Source organism: Dryobates pubescens, chromosome 29, assembly GCF_014839835.1.
Source record: "Dryobates pubescens isolate bDryPub1 chromosome 29, bDryPub1.pri, whole genome shotgun sequence".
In the NCBI taxonomy this organism is placed as follows: Eukaryota; Metazoa; Chordata; class Aves; order Piciformes; family Picidae; genus Dryobates; species Dryobates pubescens.
In genome coordinates this window covers 13,848,967-13,868,331 of record NC_071640.1, presented here as the reverse complement: position 1 = coordinate 13,868,331, position 19,365 = coordinate 13,848,967, and the positions used below count along the sequence as shown (strand labels likewise).

Genomic DNA, 19,365 nt, shown 5'->3' with positions numbered 1-19,365 from the left:
TGGGGATATGGTTTAGGAGTGAACCTTGCAGAGCAGGACTACTGGTTGGACCTGGTGATCCTGAGGGTCTTTTCCAAACAGAATGTTTCTGTGATTCTGTGTGTCAGAAGTCACACAGCAAGACAGGTTCCTCTGCAGCCCACGCTGGGGTCACAGGCTGACAGGAGAGGGGACAGTGCAATGTCCTGCACTCCCACCCTTGTGCCCCCAGTATAATCAGTCCACTGCTGCCACCGGGCAGCCTGGCAGGCACAGCTCTCCATCCCAGCCACCAGTCTGTCTCTGTGGCATCCTGCCTGCAGTCAGAGCCCAGCTGGGCAAAAGAAAACATGAAGACAGACAGACAAACAGATGTACACAGACACAGCCACCTCTCCACAGGTGACTGGAGCCAGGGTAGCTGGGCCCTATCTGCATGTGGCAATCAGGTCAAGGAGAATTCCTGATAATTGTCAAAGTTTCTGTTTTGTGCTGTGTCTCCTGTCACGTCACACAGCTCCTGCTTAGGTGGAGGCTTGGGGGTTCACAGCCTTGTTCTGCTCCCATTTACATGAAAGCTGCTGCTGTGGTTGCGTTCTTGGCCTGCCTGCAGGTCCTTCCACACGAGGTGCCTGCATGACCATGTACCCTTACCCATCAGGAAAAGTTGTGTCAGATTCAACTTGAAAATCCAGCCCTGCCTTTTCCTGCAGAGCCTGTACAGCCCTCACCTCACCCAGCACTAGATGTGGGATCTCACAGATCCTGGCTCTCCAAGAACCGCAGCAAACCATGCTGCTGCTGCAGATGCTCCCACCCCCCCACATCCAGCCACCCGCCACGACAGGCTCGTCCTGCCGCTCAGAGTGCCCTGGGCAGGTCCCACAATCCATTCATTGCACTCCTGTGGGTAGAATTTCTCTTCAGTAAAGCAATGCAAACAGCGGCAGGTTGGATCAGATATACTGGGCAGGGCAGCCTGAGACAGCAGGAAGAGGAGGAATATTTGAGCCAAAGGAGGCACAAAGGGGCAAGTGGAACAGGAAATTCCACATTCAAAAAGCTGCTGAAAGCAGACAGATGGCAAACACTGATCTATGAGGGTGACATATGCTATCAGGAGAGAATTAGAGCTTCTTGTCTTTAGGGCCTTGCTTCAGGCCTCAAGTATCCACCAAAACGTTGCCTAAAGAAATGCAGTTTTAGGGTGCTTGCAGTGGTTTCTGGCTGTGGGGTGACCGTTACAGCATCTCTTACCCTTCAACTCCTATGTTTAGACTTATGCTGAGATCTCTTCAGCTGGAGAGGTAGGGAGGGGTGAGACCAGACACAGTGACTGACATTTCTCACCAACACAAATCCTTGCTCAGCAGCCCCAGGCACATCACAGAGCAAGCAAACAAAACCACCACGGTGCTGACAGCTGCTAAAAGCTTCCACTGGAGCCCTTTTCCTAGCCCTTGTGATTACCAGGCAGCTGCCACACTTCCTGCTCACAGCCCTGTGAGGGAAAAAACAGTCTGGAGGAAAGAAAAGCAACCTTGTGGGAGGTGCCTGACCCCCTCCAAAGCAATCAGAGCATGTCCTCAGGAGGCCCCATGGATGACATGATGGCATCTCAGAGCCAGAAAGCTCATCCAGATAGTCCTTCCCCAGGAGAAAATCTGCTGTATGTCCTTGACCACACTCCCCACACCACATTCAGCCTCTGCCCAGAGGTTTCCTGGGGACAGATGCATTTCTGAGTTGACACTTTGGTAGCCCACTGGAAGCAATTTTCTGCAGCTCCTCATCTTTGGGGCTATGAGAAAGGATTAACCCCAATTGCACTTAATGAACGGGACAGTGATGGAGCGCACCAGAACCTGCCATCTGGATGTTTTCACTCAATAGCCTTAAAGGTCTTTTCTAGCCTAAACAATTCTATGATTCTGATTTTAACCAAGCTCAGACCAACAATTCCTGGGCATGGCCTGGTAACCTGAGCTAGCTGGAGACCAAGTCACTTGGATGTGGCACTGTTTAGCTGACAGTTCAATATGTAGAGGTGGTCTGTGCCATGCTGCACAGCATCATGCACACTCTGAGCCCAAAGACATGCAGTTAGTGTCCCACCAGACCTTGCTTTCTCCCCAGAGAGTGCAGGAGCAGAGGCTCATGGAATCTGCTTGAACATGGTCATCAGCAGACACCCCCAGGGCTGCAGTCACCATATGTCCTCTGCAGAGCCCAGTCTCACATCCTGCATGCTGCTAGAGTCAGCATGGGGCTACATCTACTGCCACAGTCAGCCAGCATCATGGGCAGTGCCCCAGTCTCCACCACCAGCACCCTGTTTCCCCAGCAGCCTGCTGGGCTTTGATGAAGCTGCTGCAGCTGCTGTTTGGTGAGACATGCTGCCAGCCTTTTAGAGAGGGGCATCAGGTGCTCATGCCCTCGCCAGAGAGAGCCATGGCGGGTTGAGTGTCAACCACAGCAGAACTGTAAGCATTGCGTCTAGTGCCTGTGGGCCAGCAGGGAGGGAGGGCCGGGCCAGGTCTGAATGGCAGCTGGGTAGTAGTTTGGAGGAAGGAGAACTGAATAGCTGCATTGTCTATATGGAAACCCCAGAGACTGTTGGTCAGAGGAGCCTGGGGTGGTGCCCAGATAACTGTTCAATTGAAGGGGGGGGGAAAGAAGTGCTTTTTCCAAGAATTTTCAAAATCTCCCTAACCTCATTCATGTGACCAGGCCAAGAGTCCTGCATCACAGCAGCCTCCTGAGGGCACTTGGGCATGGAAAACTCAGCAAGACCAGAGCTATAGTGGGCAGTTGTGTCCCAGCTCTCTGTTGCCAGAGCAGAAAGCTCCACGAGGAGGAGCAAGAGGATTTCAGTTGAACCACCAGCCCTAACGTGCCAGGAATTGTTTCTGGTATCTCCAGATCCTTTCCTGGTGGGATAGACCTGCCAGGCAGGGAAACTGGACAAGAGACATTAAGGTAATTTTTCATTTCCCCTAATGCTTCTGGCTGTTCCACAGATGTGGGAGGAACCTAGAGAAAAACTAATGCTCCTGAAGATTTAGCCTTTGCTAAGCAAAACAACCTATGTGCTGCTGCTGCCACAGCTGAGCAGTTCACTGCCTTGCTTCTGGAGCAGAAAGGGGAGGGATTCTGCACCCGTTCCTCCTCCCTGTATTCTGCACAAGTGTGAACCTGTTCTGTCAGACATGGCTGAGCCAAGCAGAGATCTCAACACAGGTAAGACAAGTCTGGGAAATTTACCCAAAGCAAAGGCTTGAAGGAAAACAGACTGGGAACAGGTTGGTGATAGCACAGAGGAGATCAACCAGAGTAGGTCCTTGACAGAGACCCTGTGAGGTTCTCTGAAAGCTGCTATTATTTACCTGGCAGCCTGGCTCTGGCAGGGCTGAGAATCTCCATGGAGGAGTGCCAAGAGCAAGCTTAGAAGCCAGGAGTAGGACCAAGGTACTTAAGATGCCTGAGATGGAGTCCAGCCCAGACACAGAAGCTGATGGCAAGATGAACACAGCAAGGGCCACGCGGATGGGAGAGCTTGAGGGCCACACATCTTCCACCTTCTCCCTTTGAAGCCAGCTCAGAGTTAAAGGAAACTGGTCCTGGAGATGTCCATAGCGTAGGGAGGTGCCTGGGGCACAAATAACCTCACAACCTGGACAGTGGCTAATTGTCCTTTCTGCCCATCAGTCTTCTCCAGCAAACTTCCTCCCTGATGCTTCTTCTCTCAGTACCATGAGCATCAAACCAGGATGGGGGCTTTGGAGTTGCTGGCACCTGGCTGCCCAGGGTCCTTCAAGCGAGTCATGGTTCCTCTGACATGGAGTCTGCTTTTGTTACAACACACCCTCTGGCAGAGGAGGCTGCAGAGGAGGCTGCACCTTTCACTAACTTGCTGCTGGCTCTCACAGACACAGCAAATGTTGGTTATAGAGAATCCATTCCCTTAGCAATGCCAGTTTGCACCAGGTTTATAAGAGATGTGATCCAAATCCTGTTTCTCTCACATTTGCCAGCACCTGAGTTTTTTTTTCATCCCTTCTCCCTGTTAGTGATTCCTTTGGGCCCCAAGCCCAGCTCTTGCTGGCTGATGGCTACTATTGCTGCACCAGCCACAGCACTGGGATGCCTGGACTCTGATCCTGCTAGAAGTCTCCCATGGCACCAGGCAGGCCAGGCACACAGGACTCTCCATGCTGATGCAAGAGACTTCCCACCTCTGCTGGGGAGGTGCTGCAAAGCTGAGAGCTGAACTGACGCTTGGACCTGAGAGTGACCTTCCAGTACCTGAAGGGGGATGGAGAGAGACTGTTTGCAAAGGTCTGCAGTGACAGGACCAGGGGCAATGGCTTCAAACTAGAGCAGAGCAGATTGAGGTTGGAAGATTGGATGTGAGGAAAAAGTTCTGCACCAGGAGGCTGCTGGAACACTGCAACAGGTTGCCCAGGGAGGTGGTTGAAGCCTCATTCCTGGAGATATTCAAGGTGAAGCTGGACAGGGCTCTGGGCAACCTGATGTAGTGGAGGATGTCCTTGCTGACTGCAGGGGGTTGGACTGGATGACCTTTGGAGATCCATTCCAACCGAAACCATTCTGTGATTCTATGATGCTTCTTGGCTGTGTTTGCCAAGGTGGCAGTGGGAACAAACAGCAAGTTTGGATTTTTTCCCTTCCTGTTCGCTAATCATGTTTGCTCTAAAGACTCCAGACAGAGGTAAGGTTTTCAGGTATCTCTGTTTAAAAAGAGATACTTTCCTTTCTGCAAGGTTATGGTGTCTTTGAGGTGCAAAATCCAACTCTTTACCGTCACAGGCAGCAGAGGCACCCATGGCTTTTGGGTGCAGGCAGCAGTGCCCTAAGTTCTGCAAACAAATAAGGAGCTGTAGGAGCAGCAGGTACAGGTCTGCACAGTGAGAAAGGAGGATTTGTCTAAGGCATGGACCTGTTGGAGCAGGTCCAGAGGAGGTCACAGCAATGCTGAGAAGGCTGGAAGTTCTCTGCTCTGAGAGAGCTCTCTGCTCTGGCTGGGAGAGTTGGGGGTGTTCAGCCTGGAGAAGAGAAGGCTCCAGGGAGACCTTCTGGTGGTCTTTCAGTGCTTAAAGGAACCCAGGGCCTGTTCTAACAGGACAAGGGCTGATTGTTTAAACTAAGAGAGGGAGATTCATACTGCAGAGAAAAGAAAAATGCTTGACACAGGGTGGTGAGAGCCTGGCCCAGGCTCCCCAGAGAGGTGGGAGGTGCCCCGTGGCTGGAACCATTGCGGCTGAGGTTGTTCAGGGCTCTGAGCAACCTGCTCAGGGTGGGGAGTTGGACTGGATGAGCTTTAAAGGTCCCTTCCAACGCAAACCGCTCGGTACCTCGGTGACTGTGTCTGTGCCTGGCGTACGGACACCAGCCCGCGCGGCAGCTCCCGGGAGGGTCCGCGAGCCCGTCGCCGAGGGTCTCGAGCAGAGGTAGGATGCAAGAGATGAAACCCCCCCTACGCCCTACCCAGGCCGGGGAGGTGGTGGCCGGGGGTCCCGGCCCAGAGTGGGGCGGGCGCCGCGTGGAACTCAAACCGCCGTCCTGCCCCTCAGCCAATGGCCAGCGCGACCGCCCGCCACCAACCAATGATAGCACGGGGCTTCCCGACAGCAACCAATAGGAGCGCGGGGGCCGGAGCGGCCGCTAACGCTCGGGAGCGGCGGCGGCGGCGGCGATGGCCCCGGAGCGCGGCGGTCGGTCGCTCCCAGCCGGTACCGAGGGTCTCCCGCGGGCATTTCTGCAGAGCCTGCGGACTCTCTTCGATATCCTCGATGACCGGCGGCGGGGCTACGTGCACTTGCGGGAGATTGAGTCCCGATGGCGGGGTACGGAAGCCCGGGAACTGCCCCCCGGGGTGATGGAGGGTTTGCGGCGGGCGGCACCGGCCAGCGGGTACCTCACCTTCGAGCGGTTCGTCCTGGGGCTGCGGGCTGCCCTGCCCAGTGCTGAGTCCCCCGTGGAGAGCGGCAGCGGCGGGCGGCGGAGCGGGGAGAAGCCGCCGAGCCCGCGCGGCGCTGAGGAGCGGCGCGGGAAGAGCAGCGGGCAGCGGGCAGCGGGGCACGGCCAGCCCCACGGCCGAGGTGAGTCAGCGCGGCCGGGCCGGGAGCGCCGGCGGGTGAGCAGCGTGCCCGGCGGGCAGCGACGGCTCGCTTCGGGCGGCGGGCAGCGCAGACCCCTTCCCTTCTCCGGCCTGTAGCGGACCTGTCCTGAGACCTCGCCGGAGTCACCGCGTTTGTCGGCTTTGGCTCTGCCGGGCTTTGTCCTAGCCGCGGTCGAAGCGGGACGCAGGCGCGGCTGCCCCGGGGCTGCGCGGCCCTTCGCAGCCCCTTCGCCTGGGATGAGTCTGTTTATAGCGGTGACAAGCAGCATTAAGGGTTTTACCGCAACGTGGCCCTGGCTGTCCCCTGACGCAGTCTATCGGTGACCTCCCCCCGCGGGGGCTGCTGCCGCCGGGCGCCTAGGGGAGTCGCTGGGCTCGGAGGCCCCGAGAGCCGAACAGCATCGCAGGGCGAAGGCTGCGGGCACAGAGCAGCCGTGTGCGCGGGTGGGATCAGGAGAACTTGGTTCTCGACTTCATCCACATTTTGGATCAAACACAACAGCAAAGTAGGATCCCTGTCTTATGTTCAGATGGTTCCATAGCGCCCTTTACAATAGTTAAAGGGGAAAGTGGCATCGGGGACATGTGCTTTGCAGCCCGCAAGTGCTGTTCTTGCGGCCAGGCTCTGCCTTCAGAGCTCACTGGCAGGTCCCTCTGAACTCAACCTTTCCTTCGGGACCTGGGGTTGCTGTGCTGGGTCTGCCAGGGCCCCCAAGCCTGGGTGGTACTCTGAGCTTCATGACAGGGAGACTGTTTCACACAGAATCACAGAATGGTAGGGGCTGGAAGTGACCTCTGGAGATCACCGAGTCTAATCCTCCTTCCAAGGCAGGTCCACCCAGAGAAGGTCACACAGGAACGTGTGCAGGTGGGTTCTCATTGTCTCCAGAGATGGAGACACCACCACCTCTCTGGGCAGCCTGCTCTAGGGCTCCATCACCTTTAAATTAAATAAGTTTCTCCTCATATTTAGATGGAACTTCCTGTGTTCCAGTTTGTGCCCATTACCCCTTGTCCTGTCCCTGGGCACCACTGAAAAAAACCTGGTCCCATCCTCCTGACACCCACCCTTGAAGTACTGATCAGCATTGATGAGATTCCCCTCTCAGTCTGCTCTTTTCCAGACTAAAAAGCCCCAATGCTCTCAGTCTGTCCTCGTGGGATGTTCTTCATTCTGGTCCTCTCAGCATCTTGCTTCATGTCACTGATTTTGCTGGCAGTCAGTAGGAGCTGTAACAAGGAAAACAGAGCTCTGGGCTCAGCTGGTGTAGGTGATCATTCTGTACCTAGGTGTGTGAAGTGTTTTGAGGTCTGTGGTCACAAAGGTCTGTGTTTATTGCAATACTTGAGCAGTGTGACTTCCTTCCTCTACCTTGGGAAGGTTGGGCTGATTGGCCTTCCCTTCCCAGTCCCTTCTGCGGGGTGGAGAAGAAACTTTAACCATGGCTGAGATTCTCTGCTTTCCATTTTGCTTCCAGACTAATCACTGGAGCTTCATCTTGGAGCCTGTTACTTACCAAGCTGGCTCCTCTGTCATCAGGAGTAAATCTGGAAAAACCTGAAAAAAATCCTGCTTGGTGAATAAACAGCAGCTTGAAAGCTCTGCCCTGGAAGGGATTGAGCAGATGACTGCAGCAGCTTTCTGGCTGCTGAAGATCTTTCCATTCACAGCTGGTGTTACACCAATGTCCTGAGCCTGCGGGCAGGGTTAGAGCCTCAGCCCTTGCTGCCAGCTTTCTGCAGTGCAGGGCAGTGTTCTGGCAGCAGGCCTGGGTTTCAGGTTGGTTCACAGCAGCTTCACAAACACTAACTCAGAAGTCCTCTATCTCTTTTAGCTGCAGAGCATGCACAGCTGCCCAATGCTTGCTTCCACTGTGGAGGGTTACCCAGGGTGCAGGCAGATGGCTGAGAGGGCTGTGACTCTTTCTTGCTGCAGAGAAGTGTGCTGGGTGCTGAGAGGTGCCCATGGGGCCAGGAAGCCCTGTCTTAAGATTCTGTGATTTAGGCTTGGGGCTGCTCTGAGCCTTCAGCTGCAGGAGGCAGCTTCTGTAAAGATCCACTTAAGTATGACGAGATGGTGTCTCTGCTCATCAGCTGCCAAGAGCCTGAGAAGACTCTCCCTGTCTGTTTTGGGGAAAGGAAGTGCTCACAGGATGCCACCCTAGTGCTGCTCTCTGGTCCAGAGGACATCTACATGCATCAGAGGTGATTTGGATGTGAATAATGGCAGAGGTTTGGGCCAAGTGATCCTCCTGGCAGGTCCAGGGCTGCAGTGAGATAGTAGGATGGCATTTCTGTCCCCTCTTCTCCACTACCCTCCATTACCATATGGACAGAAGTGCTTCTGAAGAAGTCCTTGCTCATCATCAGATTCCAGCTTCTCATCATCCTGGTGATGCTGAGGCAGCCTGTGAGCTACTGCTGGGTGCCAGCCATGCTCGCCGGGGAGCCCACAGCATCTGCTTGGGTGTACAGATGGTGAGGCTAAGACTGGAGAAGTCACCCTTGGAAGTCACCCTAATGGCTCCCTTGCTACTGATGCCTAGGTAGCCTGTCACAGCAACATCCAAGCACCTTGCTGTTGTGGAGCTTTACCCTTGTGGTTCCCCTGTGAGCTGAAACCTGAGGAAGTTAAAACACAGGGCAGGAAGTGCCTTGCCCTGGATGTCTGTGGTGGCCTTGGGCACTGCCTCCTCCCCAGCACAGTGCTTGTCTTTGCTGCTGGCTCCAGCAGCTGCCTGGAGAACTGGTGGCCCTGGCAGGAAGGAGGGATGGTTTGTAGCTGTTACTGTCTGGGCCATTGCCAAGGGCAGGTGTGTGCTCCAGCCTGGACACTTGTTCCAGCTGGCAGACCCTTGCAGGACCTGCAAGGACAAAGGGATTCTGGGAAGGAGGAGGCATCCCATACCCCATGGCAGGATCTCTTCTACCTCTGGTGAGCTCTTTGCCTCAGAGGAACTGATCCCAGCTCATTAGTTGGGGTCTTGTTTTAGCCCCTACACTGTTAGCTCCAGTGCACAGAGCTCAGCTGTTTGACCAGGGAGCACCTTCTTGCCACAGGTTCAGCTCAGCTCAGATTGGTGCCCCCAAGCAGCAGCAGCAGAAACCCTTTTAATTTAACATCTTGCTTGTACCCTCCAGCTCTTCCCAGAGGTGCTCCTGGCTTTGATTCAGGATTCTGCCTATTGAAGCTACACTTGGGTTTGGGGCTACTCCTCAGCTGCTCAAGCAGGTCTGTCAGGAGAATGTGTGTGGTTGCACTGGTCTCGCTGGGTTCCTCCCAGGTAGATGTGGGTGTGTGAAACCAAAGGCAGCTGGCAAACCAGGTGAAAATGGTATCACTGATGTGCTGGAGACCTGCCTACACCAGGCACTTGCTGGGAGGAGAAAAGCAGCATGCCATGGTGAACCAGGAGTATTTTTCCCATTCCATGGTGGCTTCTTGCCACGGGCTGAGCAGGGGACAGGCTGCAGGGCTGGGCTGCAGAGAATCTCATGAAGTTCGATAAAGCAAAGTGCAAGGTCCTGAACCTAGGTCAGGGCAAGTTGGGAGTGCTGGGGGGCAGAGTTAGGGCTTTGTGGGCTGTATGAATGGTAGGGCAGCTATGGATATTAGAAAAATATTAATACTTTTACTACAAAAAATTGCCCCAAACATATTCAGTCAGCTGGGTGTGTAGGTAGAATGTTGATTTGCAGAGGGGATGTGCAGGGTTCAGGCAAATTGAACAATTTTATGCAAACCAGGAGGAAATAACAGAAGGAGAATCCCCAGGAGCACACATGGCTCTGGAGCACAGGGGAGGGGACTCCGCAAGAACTGAAGAGGCAATGAATGAATTACTGCTGGTTCCACCCCAGCAGGGAGTGCTGCTGCTGCTGCTGCTGCGTGTAGCTGGTGAGGCTCTGGGGCGCCAGGCTGCCGCAGGAAGGCGCCGCGGGCTCCGGGCTGGGCTGGCCTCGGCGGGACGGCAGCTGTGTGATGCCGTCACCGAGGGCTCTTGGCTTTCCTGGGTAACTGAGGCACAGCAAAAGTCTAGTTGCAAGGTGAAGCAAGGCTTGGCTCCAGCTCCAAGGCTCGTGGCTTCTCTAGCTTGCAGTGAGTAGGCTCCTGGCTTTTATCCCAGGCTCTGGACCAGGCACTCAAAGAGAGACAACTCGAGGCAGCTTCAAGCCAGACAGGTTGAAGCAAGGCAAAGGCAACTAGACATCAGCCTGTACATAAATCTTGCCTGAGATTCAATTGGGCCAGCAGGGCAACTGAAGCCAGCACTACCCGATGAGAAGGGGCTCTGCCAGGCTGTGGCCATGAAAGGCAGCAGCATAGGCCTGGCCAGGGAGCAGTGGCCAGCACACTGCCCTTACCCCAGCAGCAGGGTTGTTCACCAGACACTCATGGTCCTGTCCCTTTGTTCCTTTTCCTGCCTTACCCTGATTTCTGCAGGAAGGAGGGGGGTGAGGGGGACCATGTCTAGAGACATCAGGGCCTGTCTGGATTTGTGCTGGGGCTTGTTTGGCCCTACCATGACAGGGAGAAGCTGGACAGCAGCCAGCAATGGGCACTGGCAGCACAGAAGGCCAAGGGCAGCCTGGGCTGCATCTAAAGCAGCGTGGCCAGAGCTGGAGAGAGAGGATCCTGCCCCTCTGCTCTGGGGCCTCACCTGCAGAGCTGTGTCCAGCTCTGGAGCCCTCAACACAAGAGAGACATGGACCTGATAGAGAGGGTCAAGAGGAGGCCATGAAGATGATCAGAGGGCTGGAGCAGCTCTGCTATGGGGACAGGCTGGGAGAGCTGGTGCTGTGCAGCCTGGAGAAGTCTCCAGGAAGTCCTACAGGAAGGTTGGGGAGGGACTGTTCAGAAGGGCCTGTGGGGATAGGATGAGGGATTTGAAAGTGCAGCAGGGCAGATTTGGGTTGGACATCAGGAAGAAGTTCTGCACCATGAGGGTGGTGAAATACTGGAACAGGTTGCCCAGGGATGTGGTTGAGACCCCATCCCTGGAGACATTCAAGGTCAAACTTGTCCCTGGGCAGCCTGCTCTAGCTGAAGGTGTCCCTGCTGACTGCAGGGGGGGTGGGCAGGAGGCCCTTGGAGGGTCCCTTCCAACCTGATGCAATCTGTGACACTGGGCAAGGTGCTGGTTCAGCATTGTCTGCTGCCCCCGGAGCCTGAGTCCAGCTCCTGTTGCAGAAGCAGCTCAGATGTGGCAGCACTGCAAACCCAGGGTGGTGCAACTCTGCCAGACCTTGTTGCCCTCCAGGCAGAGGGTTGTTCCAGTGGCCACAGCTGCCTGCTTGCCCCATATCCCTGTTCCATCTTGTCCATGTGCTCAGCTGAGGCTTGTGGAGCACTAGGCAGGGATTTGCCAGCCCAGGCGGTGCCAGTCGCCCTGTCCCAACGCTTGCAGCCCTTCATGGCCATGCAGCAGGGACCAAGCCAGACCTGTTCCAGGCAGCTCTGGCACCCAGGAGCTGGTGTGTGTCCAACCTGTGGGAGAAGGATGTGGGATGGGTGGGAGTGCCTGGCAGATACATGGGGAGCAGTCCTGAGGAGCAGATGTTTCCCCAGCTGCCTTTGCTCATCTGCCTAACTGCTGCTCTCCTTTGAGAGCCAGGCTGGGAAAGAAACTCTGGAGGGCAGCTGAGAGCAGAGTGGGGGCAGCATGAGGCAGGGTCTGCTGGGCACTTGGCAGGGGCCCAGGGTGAGCAGGGAGGTGCAGCAGGCTTGCTGCCTGGGCAGGGGGATGGCAGGGTGGTGCTTGCCCTGCAGTGGGAGCTGAGCTGGCCTGGCCCTGATGGGGGGCTGCATCCCTGCCTAGGTCCCCAGCCCGGGTGGTGTGGGGCTTGCCTCAGCAGGTGCCCAGGCAGTGCCTGCTGGGGCCTACAGGCAGGAGGGGTCAGGTCCAGCCTAAAACTTGCCAGTATGAAATTGTTGTGCAAAAATAGCTTCTGCAGGGTTTGCAGCAGCTTAGTGTTTGTACAAGGCAGGAGTTGGGAGCCTTGTTCAAGCTCTGGTTGAAACAAGAGGGAGCTGGGGGGGACACATCTGAATGGCCAAGCTCTTCGTCAAGCAGGAGCTGCCTTCAGGAGGAGTCGAGTTCCTGGCAGAGCCTGTGCCACCTGCACAGGAGCCAGGGGTCCCATGAGGACAGGACATGGGTGCTGTGTCACCAGTGGTTTCATTGCCTGTGCTGGGACTGGAACAGCATTGCCTAGAAGCTGCCTGCTTTTTGCAGGTGACTCCTGAGGTCTGCTGCCAGCCTGGCATGAGCAAGGGGCTGCTGAAGCCTGCCTTGCCCGTACAAAGGTGTGAGCAGGTGCTTGGGCCAGTGCCCCGCTCAGCCTCTCCCTGCCACATCTGTTTGCAAGACCACCCTGCAGATGGTCCCACAGGAACGGCCCTGGGGAGGTGTTTGTTGTAGGCAGCTGGTGGCCTTATGCTTTCCTCTGGCACAGGGGGCGATGCCAAGGCTGCTGGGCAGTGCCAAGGAGAAGGCAGCCCCCCGGGAGCTGGGGAGACGCGGAGGCAGCAGAGGGGCCGCGCGGAGCACCGCAGACACACCATCACCAGCGGCGTGGACTTCAGCCTGGTAAGGGAAGGGCCCTGCCGTGGGCACAGAGGCCCTGGGGGAGGGGTTGCAGGGGTGCCTCACTGCTGGCAGCGCCTCTGGGCTGTGGCTCCTCGCTGCCCATGCTGCAGGAGAGCTGTGGGGGTTGGGCAGTCCCTGGTGTTTTGGATTCAAAGCTCAGCTGCTGTCCGTGGAGGTCCTGCTGTTACTCCCAAGCCTTTCTATCCCAGATGGCGCTGGACAGGGAGGAGGAGGAGGCACATAGAATCATACAGTCATAGAATTGTTAGGGTTGGGACATGTTCTCCTGCCTTCCCCTGGAGTTGGGTCAGGCCCTGGAGACAGTGTTTGGCTGCACATGTGCTTCCCCCTGGGCAGAAGCCTGGGCCAGGAAAGGCAAACCCTGCAGGTGCAGGTGGAGCTCTGGGCCTTTCAAGCACTTCAGCCAAAGTTCAGGTGTGCTGCCAGCCTGCCTTCCCTGCCAGGTGCTTTCTGGAGGTTAAGGAGCACACCTTCTGGTCCTCCTGGTTGCCAGAAGCTTTCTGCCCATGCACTGAATTTAGCTGAGCAGCGCAGGGTGGAGGGATCTGCTCCCCCACCCTCCATCCCCCTTTGGAGAGGCTTGGATCAGATTGCCAGGGTGAAGGGATCTGTGCTGCTCCACAGAGGGGTGGAGGAGCTGCCTGGGCACGTTGCCCACAGGCACAAGCTTTTGTCTTCTGTCAAGAGAGCCAGGAGCCAGCCTGCAGGGTGAGTGCCAGGTGGGACAGGCTCTGGCTGGTGGCGCTGCTGCTGAGGCTGCGGCATCACCTCTGCACTTCCACTCCTCACACCCTGGTGTCACCCAGCTCCCTGTGTCCAGCAGGGCAGCACTGATCACAGTCTGGTGGTGAGTGAAATGCTGGCTGTCCAGGAGAGGGGAGGGTTTTCTGGGCTGGGATGGCTGTAAAAGGGGTGGGGTACTCTTGGGCTGAGGGGGTCCCTGCTGAGAGGTGCTGGCATGGAACAGTAACTGTAGATGTCTGCAGCTGGGGATGAAGGTCCCTGCTGCTTAGGGTTTTGTGCTGGGAGTTGCCATTTCTGAGAGGGAAGAGTCCTTCCTTCCCTGGCTGAACCCTTTCCAGGCTGGAGCCCATCACTTCTGTGAGCTCAAGGTCCTGCCTGGTCTGGTGAGGACACTGTGTCTCACAGACCTGGGGTTTGCTCCCAGCTCTGTCACAAGTGCTCTGGCTCTGGACTTGTGTTGCCCTTGCCTCTGTTTCCCCAAGTTGTGGGGTGATAGGAGGGAGCTCCTCTGCCTTTCCTCCTCCCTCCCCAAGCACCCAAGTGCTGCACTGCCTTTTGCTTCTTCCTTCAAGAAGGAGCCTGTGTCCCTGTGCATCAGGTGAGATCCTACCCTGGCTGGAGCCTTTGGGTACAAATCCTATTTCTGAAGACAGCAGGTCTAAGTCCAGCAAGGACCTAATCCCTCTGTCACCTGTTCCCTGGGGAAGAGGGAAGGTGCTCAGCTGTGTCTAGGCTGATGTGCCTTAAGCCAGGGAGGTGTGGGAGCACTGCTGGCTCCCCTGCACCCTGGGGTGCACTGGGACCTGACCAGTGGTGTGGGGGCTGAGCTGCAGCCCAGGCCTCTTTGCAGCAGCACAGCTGTTGTCTGCTCAGCTGCTGTGCTACCCCCCGCATCGATCGGCCTCATTTCCCCATGGCCTGGGGGCAGCTGGGATGAGCCTGCCGTGAGAGGCTGAGCGCTGTCATCGGTAGGTGGCCCAGGGGACAGCACTGTCCCCTCCCCTTCCACCCTGGTTAGCAGCAGCCAAGCCAAGAGCTGTCTTTCTGCTGCCCCAGAACTGCCTCTGCCCCACAAGCATCCTGTCCTCAGGGAGATGCCATCTGCCCTGGCACCCAGCAGAGCTGCTGCCGCCCCAGTGCTCTGTGGGGTGCTGCCTCTTTGCCCGGTCGCCCCTCTGGCCAGCAAGCCTGATGGGAGCCAGGTGGCCACGGGCTGCAGCCCGGGCTGGCTGGGGATCCTGGCCAGCTACAGCACCTCCTTCATGCCCCTCAGCAACAGCCTGCGTGGCACCAAGGCGCTGCACTTCTTCCTGTGGGTACGTCCCCTTGGGTCCTTCTGCCCAGCCCGGGGGCAGCTCTCGGGGCTGTCGTGTTTGAAGCAGCCTTTGCAGGGGCAGTGGGAGCAGGAGCAGAGCTGGTGGGAAGGGTGGCTGGGAGGCTTCAGGGCTGACTGGGGACTGGAAAGCGCTGGCTGAAGAAGGTCTTGGTATGGTCATGGTTAGCCCTGGGGGCAGGTGTCTGTTCAGGGCCACTTTGGACCTGAATCATCCCTTACCAGATGCTCTCCAAAGCAGCAGGAGAGGTTCTTGAGCATCACTTGGGTGATCAAAGTCCTGGTGGTGCCTGGAGGGAGCCCAGTCTGCCAGTGGCAGTGAAAGCCTGGCTGCATTGTGGCAGAGGAGGCAAAGGCAGCAAATTAGGCAGCTCCCTGTGCTATTGGCATGGAGACAGGAGCCTGGGGAACCATCTGGCAAGGCTTGGGAGGAGGGGAGCAGGAGCCCTGGGCTCACTGGGTGAGGGCTGATGAAAGGGTTGCTGCACTGGTCGCTCTTCCCCAGGGCTCTCCCCTCTTCTCTCACCACCTCTGTGCTTGCTGATGGCAGTGCAGTGCCCAGAGGCAGCAGGAGAAGGTGGCAGTGTAGCTGGGAATCCTGTGTCCCCCTGAGGCTCCAGGCCCACTGTTGGTGAAGGGGCTGAGCTGCCTGCCCTGCAGCAGCCTCAGTTGTGCCACAGCCCAGTGCAGGGTCCTGCCCTGCATATCCCAGGGGTCTGCTCTGGGGCAGGAGCTCTGGACACCCCTGTAGCAGCTCTTCATGCACACGGAGGACGCCCATGCCCCTCTCCAGGTGATGCCAAATGCTCAGCTCTGAGGTGCCTCGAGGTAAAGCAGAGTGCTGGGGCAACAGGGCTGCAGATCTGCTGCTGCAGGGGTGAGCAGGAGGGTGGAGGTGGCCTGGCTGTCCTTCACCTGCTTCAGTTCTCCCTAACTGGAGAACTCTTCCTCCAAAGCAGCATCAGGCAGCAGCCAGCACCCTACTCCTCTGAGGCTTTTCATGGGGAGGGGGCTGAGACCCTTGTCCGTGTCACCCTCCATACCCTGTGGAGAAACCGGCTCCTGGGACTGGAAAAGGCTTCGGTGGGGAGGGAGTGACTTCTGCTTTGTCCTGCAGCTGAAGCACATGAAGGAGCTGGAACAGGAGAAGGATTTGCTGCTGCAGGGCCTGGAGCTGGTGGAGCGTGCCCGGCAGTGGTACCAGCAGCACATCCAGGCCATGCAGGAGCGCCAGAGGCTGCTGGGCAAGAATAAGGCCAGCACGGTGAGTCTGGGGCTTGGCCCCGGGGTGCCCATCTGCCTGGGAGGGTCTGGGACTGTGTGTGGGTTTGGAGAACCAGAGTGTGTCTGGACTGAACCTGGAGCTGGCCTCATGGTAACCCCCAGACTCTTCTTCCTCTCTATCCCCCAGGAGTTCCTCCCTGAGGGTGGGCAGAGCCACCTGGGCCGCCTGATCCCCAAGCTGCAGGAGGTGAACCGCTGCCTAGGTGACCTCCTTTCCACCACTGGCAAGGTGAGAGCAGCAGATTAGCAACTTGTGGTCGTTGCTTGAGCTTGAGACCCATCCTGTACCCCCATTTAGGCTGGTGGCTGGGCTGACATCAGCTTGCAGAGGTTCCCTGAGCTGTGGGTAGGTGCCTTGGCTCTGTGGGCAAGACAGCGGCTGGAGTGCAGCCAAGAAGATGACACAGCTGGTCCTGACCTGGGCTGGAGCATGCTCCTTGCATTTGAGGCTCAAAAGGAGATCCCAGAAAAGATGTAGCCATTGCCAAGTGGAAAAGGAAACCATCCTGCTGAGGTGCTGAGTCAGCCATCCCCAGAGCTGACTGTCCTGCCAGGCTCCTGGCAGGAGCTGGGTACACTGGCATGAATGATTCCTGCATCTGCCTGCCTTGCTGAAGACCCTGCAATGGCCTGGGCTGGACTCTTAATCCTCTGTTGGGCTTCTCTGTTCCCTGCATGTCACAGAAACAGCTTCTGCCGGTTGGGAAGGCTGGGGAGGGCCACCAGGAAGGAGGCTCAATGTCTCAACCTTTTATCTTCTCTGCAGCCAGCAAACCCCTCTGCAGCTCTGAGCAGGCAAGGCCCCATGGTGTCCCCAGCCTCAGCAGGCTCCCAGCAAGCCATCAGCATGCTGAAGGAGCAAAACAGGCTCCTCACCAAAGTGAGTGGGGGTATGGGGGAGACGTCCTTCGTGGGGGCTGGGAGAAGAGAGGGGGTGGGATGGGGCCAGGGAAGGAAAGTGAGGCAGTGGGAAGTGTTCCTTCATCTTAGCCAACCTTGGTCATCCCATAGAAGGGTCTGTGAGCTGCAGCTGTGCCCAGCTGTTTGCTGGGTCAGGGTGCATGGGCAGGGATGGGGCATCCCTGCTGCAGGACAAAGCCTGTGACAAATGCAGGTTGGGGGCTAGGGGCTGCAAACAGGACTGCTGGGAAAGGAGCACCCATGGTGCCCTTGCCAGGGCTGAGCTCACTGCTGGGGTTCCCATCCCAGCACCCACAATCCCTGCCCTGTCCCTGCAGGAGGTGACTGACAAGAGCGAGCGCATCACGCAGCTGGAGCAGGAGAAGTCTGCCCTCATCAAGCAGCTCTTTGAAGCTCGTGCCCACAACAACCATGAAAGCAGCCAGCTGGACTCTACCTTCATCTAGCACCCACCCCCTGCTCCCTGTCCTTCAGCTTCCCAAGGGGTTTGTGGGGCTCACCCAAGCCGTCTGCATCTGTCACTCCAGGTGTTGTATCCTGAGGTCTGGAGCTGCTGGTGACATCTCAGCAGGAGGAAGAGACCCCAACTCTGCCTGGGGAGCATCCCCATGCTGCTCTCTGCAGGTCTTTCCAGCTATGCTGCTCTCATGCTGCTCTTTTTCTCTCTCTCAACAGACTGCAGGGATTGTGCCCCAATCCCATGGTCCCCAGGGTGCTGGGGAACGGCTGCTGCCTGCACTGGGGAGCTGCTGGGCCCTTGGCCTGAGCCAGACTAAGTTCTGGCTGCTCTCAGAGAAAGATGCTGCACCTTGAGCACTTCAGCTGGCATCTCCAGGCAAACCTGGCTGTTGAGGGGTGGCTTGGACCCTGCTTGTCCCACTGCTGAAGGAAAAGATGGAAATTCTACTGGGACATGCCTGGCCCCTCTCTACTGCCTAAGTCCTGCCTGCCAGTGAGACTTGTGCTGGGGCTGGAGCTTCTCCTGGGACAACCCCTCTGTCTGGTTTGCAGTAGTGATGCCACAGATGCTGTTTACATGTCTGCAGGCTGCCACAGCTCATGAGCCACAGGCCCAGAGGAGATGGCCCTCACCCCTGAGCGGTGCTCTCAGGCTGTCTGGAGATTGCAGACACTGCTGCATCCCCTTTCTTGGTTTGGCCTGGGAAATGTTTAGCTCTGGCTGCTAGGCTGATGGCTTTCTCAGTGTGACGAGGGCAGAGTGGCATCCCCTAGCAGGAGGACATCAGCCCAAGCCTGATTCAGCAGAAGGGCTTTAGGGCAAGGGTTTGTATTTAACTGAATGCAGGTGACAAAGCAGAGGCTGCTGGGCTCTTTCCTTTGCACAGCTCCAAGTGGAGAAATGACAGCTTTGCCTGTCCTGGTGGTGGGCACTGACTCCCTGGGGTGACATCCTGAGTGTTAATTGCACTTTCCAGGTCTCCTGGGGTGGTGGTGATGGTGGTCTGAGCATGGATTCTGTCAGGCTGGTGCACCTCCTTCCCTTCCAGCTCAGTGATGATGCTTGAGCTGAGCTGTGTCTTACCCAGGGACTTGGTACTGATTGCTGTTTTCATAGGAGATCCTGGTGAGTCCCCATGGAGCACAGGCTTGGCCCTCCACAGCCCCAAACCCAGCCCTTCTCTCCAGTGCTGTTTCATGCTTTGACTTTCCTGGTACGATGCAGTGGCACAGTTCGCTGAGCTCAGCAGAAGGTGCTGCCCCTGCTCTGGGCTGGGCACCACACAGACCATTTCCTTTCTCACTCCTGTTTTTGTCTGTCCATCCAGCTCCCATCTTTGAGGTTGATCTTGACCTGAAGCTCACTGTAAGGCACAAATCCCTGTGCCAGAGAGGAGGTCAGCAGAGTGCCAGAGCAAAGGAGGAGAGGCAAGCCCATGACTAGTAGTGCCCCTGTCTGCAGGAGTAAAGTTAGTTCAGTTCAAAGTGACCCTCTGTATGAGGAGGGTCCCCTGTTTGTAGGGATAATAAAGTGGGGTGAACTATTTAATTTATCTGTCTGTCTGCCTTAAGCAGCCTGGAAGCTGCTGCCTGTCCTGTCCCACAGGGTCTGGGGTGAGCTGAGGTTGTACAACCACAGCCAGGGGCTGTCTGCTCCTGGCTGTGTTCCTGTGCCCTTTCCCATTCCCTTGGGGCTTCCCAGTGCTCTGGGACTGGGGAACCTCCACTCTCTCCTTGCTGCTGTGGGATGGGGTCTTGAAGCCACCTGCACCCCCTCCAGCACTTGTAGTTTCATCTGGCTGCTCCTCCAGAGGCCATGTCCAGTTCTGGGCCCCTCAGATTAGGAAGGAGGTTGACTTGCTGGAAGGTGTCCAGAGAAGGGCAACGAAGTT

The 19,365-nt window shown here is 57.0% G+C and overlaps 1 protein-coding gene across 1 annotated transcript; it reads left to right on the top strand.

The window, feature by feature from the left end:
• Positions 1 to 5,680: 5,680 nt before the first annotated feature.
• On the top strand, positions 5,681 to 19,006 carry SAPCD2 (suppressor APC domain containing 2). Its single transcript, XM_054174385.1, has 6 exons — positions 5,681 to 6,101; positions 12,578 to 12,711; positions 15,927 to 16,073; positions 16,221 to 16,322; positions 16,860 to 16,973; positions 17,332 to 19,006. The coding sequence occupies exons 1-6, from the start codon at positions 5,696 to 5,698 to the stop codon at positions 17,458 to 17,460; spliced, it is 1,032 nt and encodes a 343-aa protein (XP_054030360.1). The 5' UTR covers positions 5,681 to 5,695; the 3' UTR covers positions 17,461 to 19,006.
• The last annotated feature ends 359 nt before the right edge of the window (positions 19,007 to 19,365 follow it).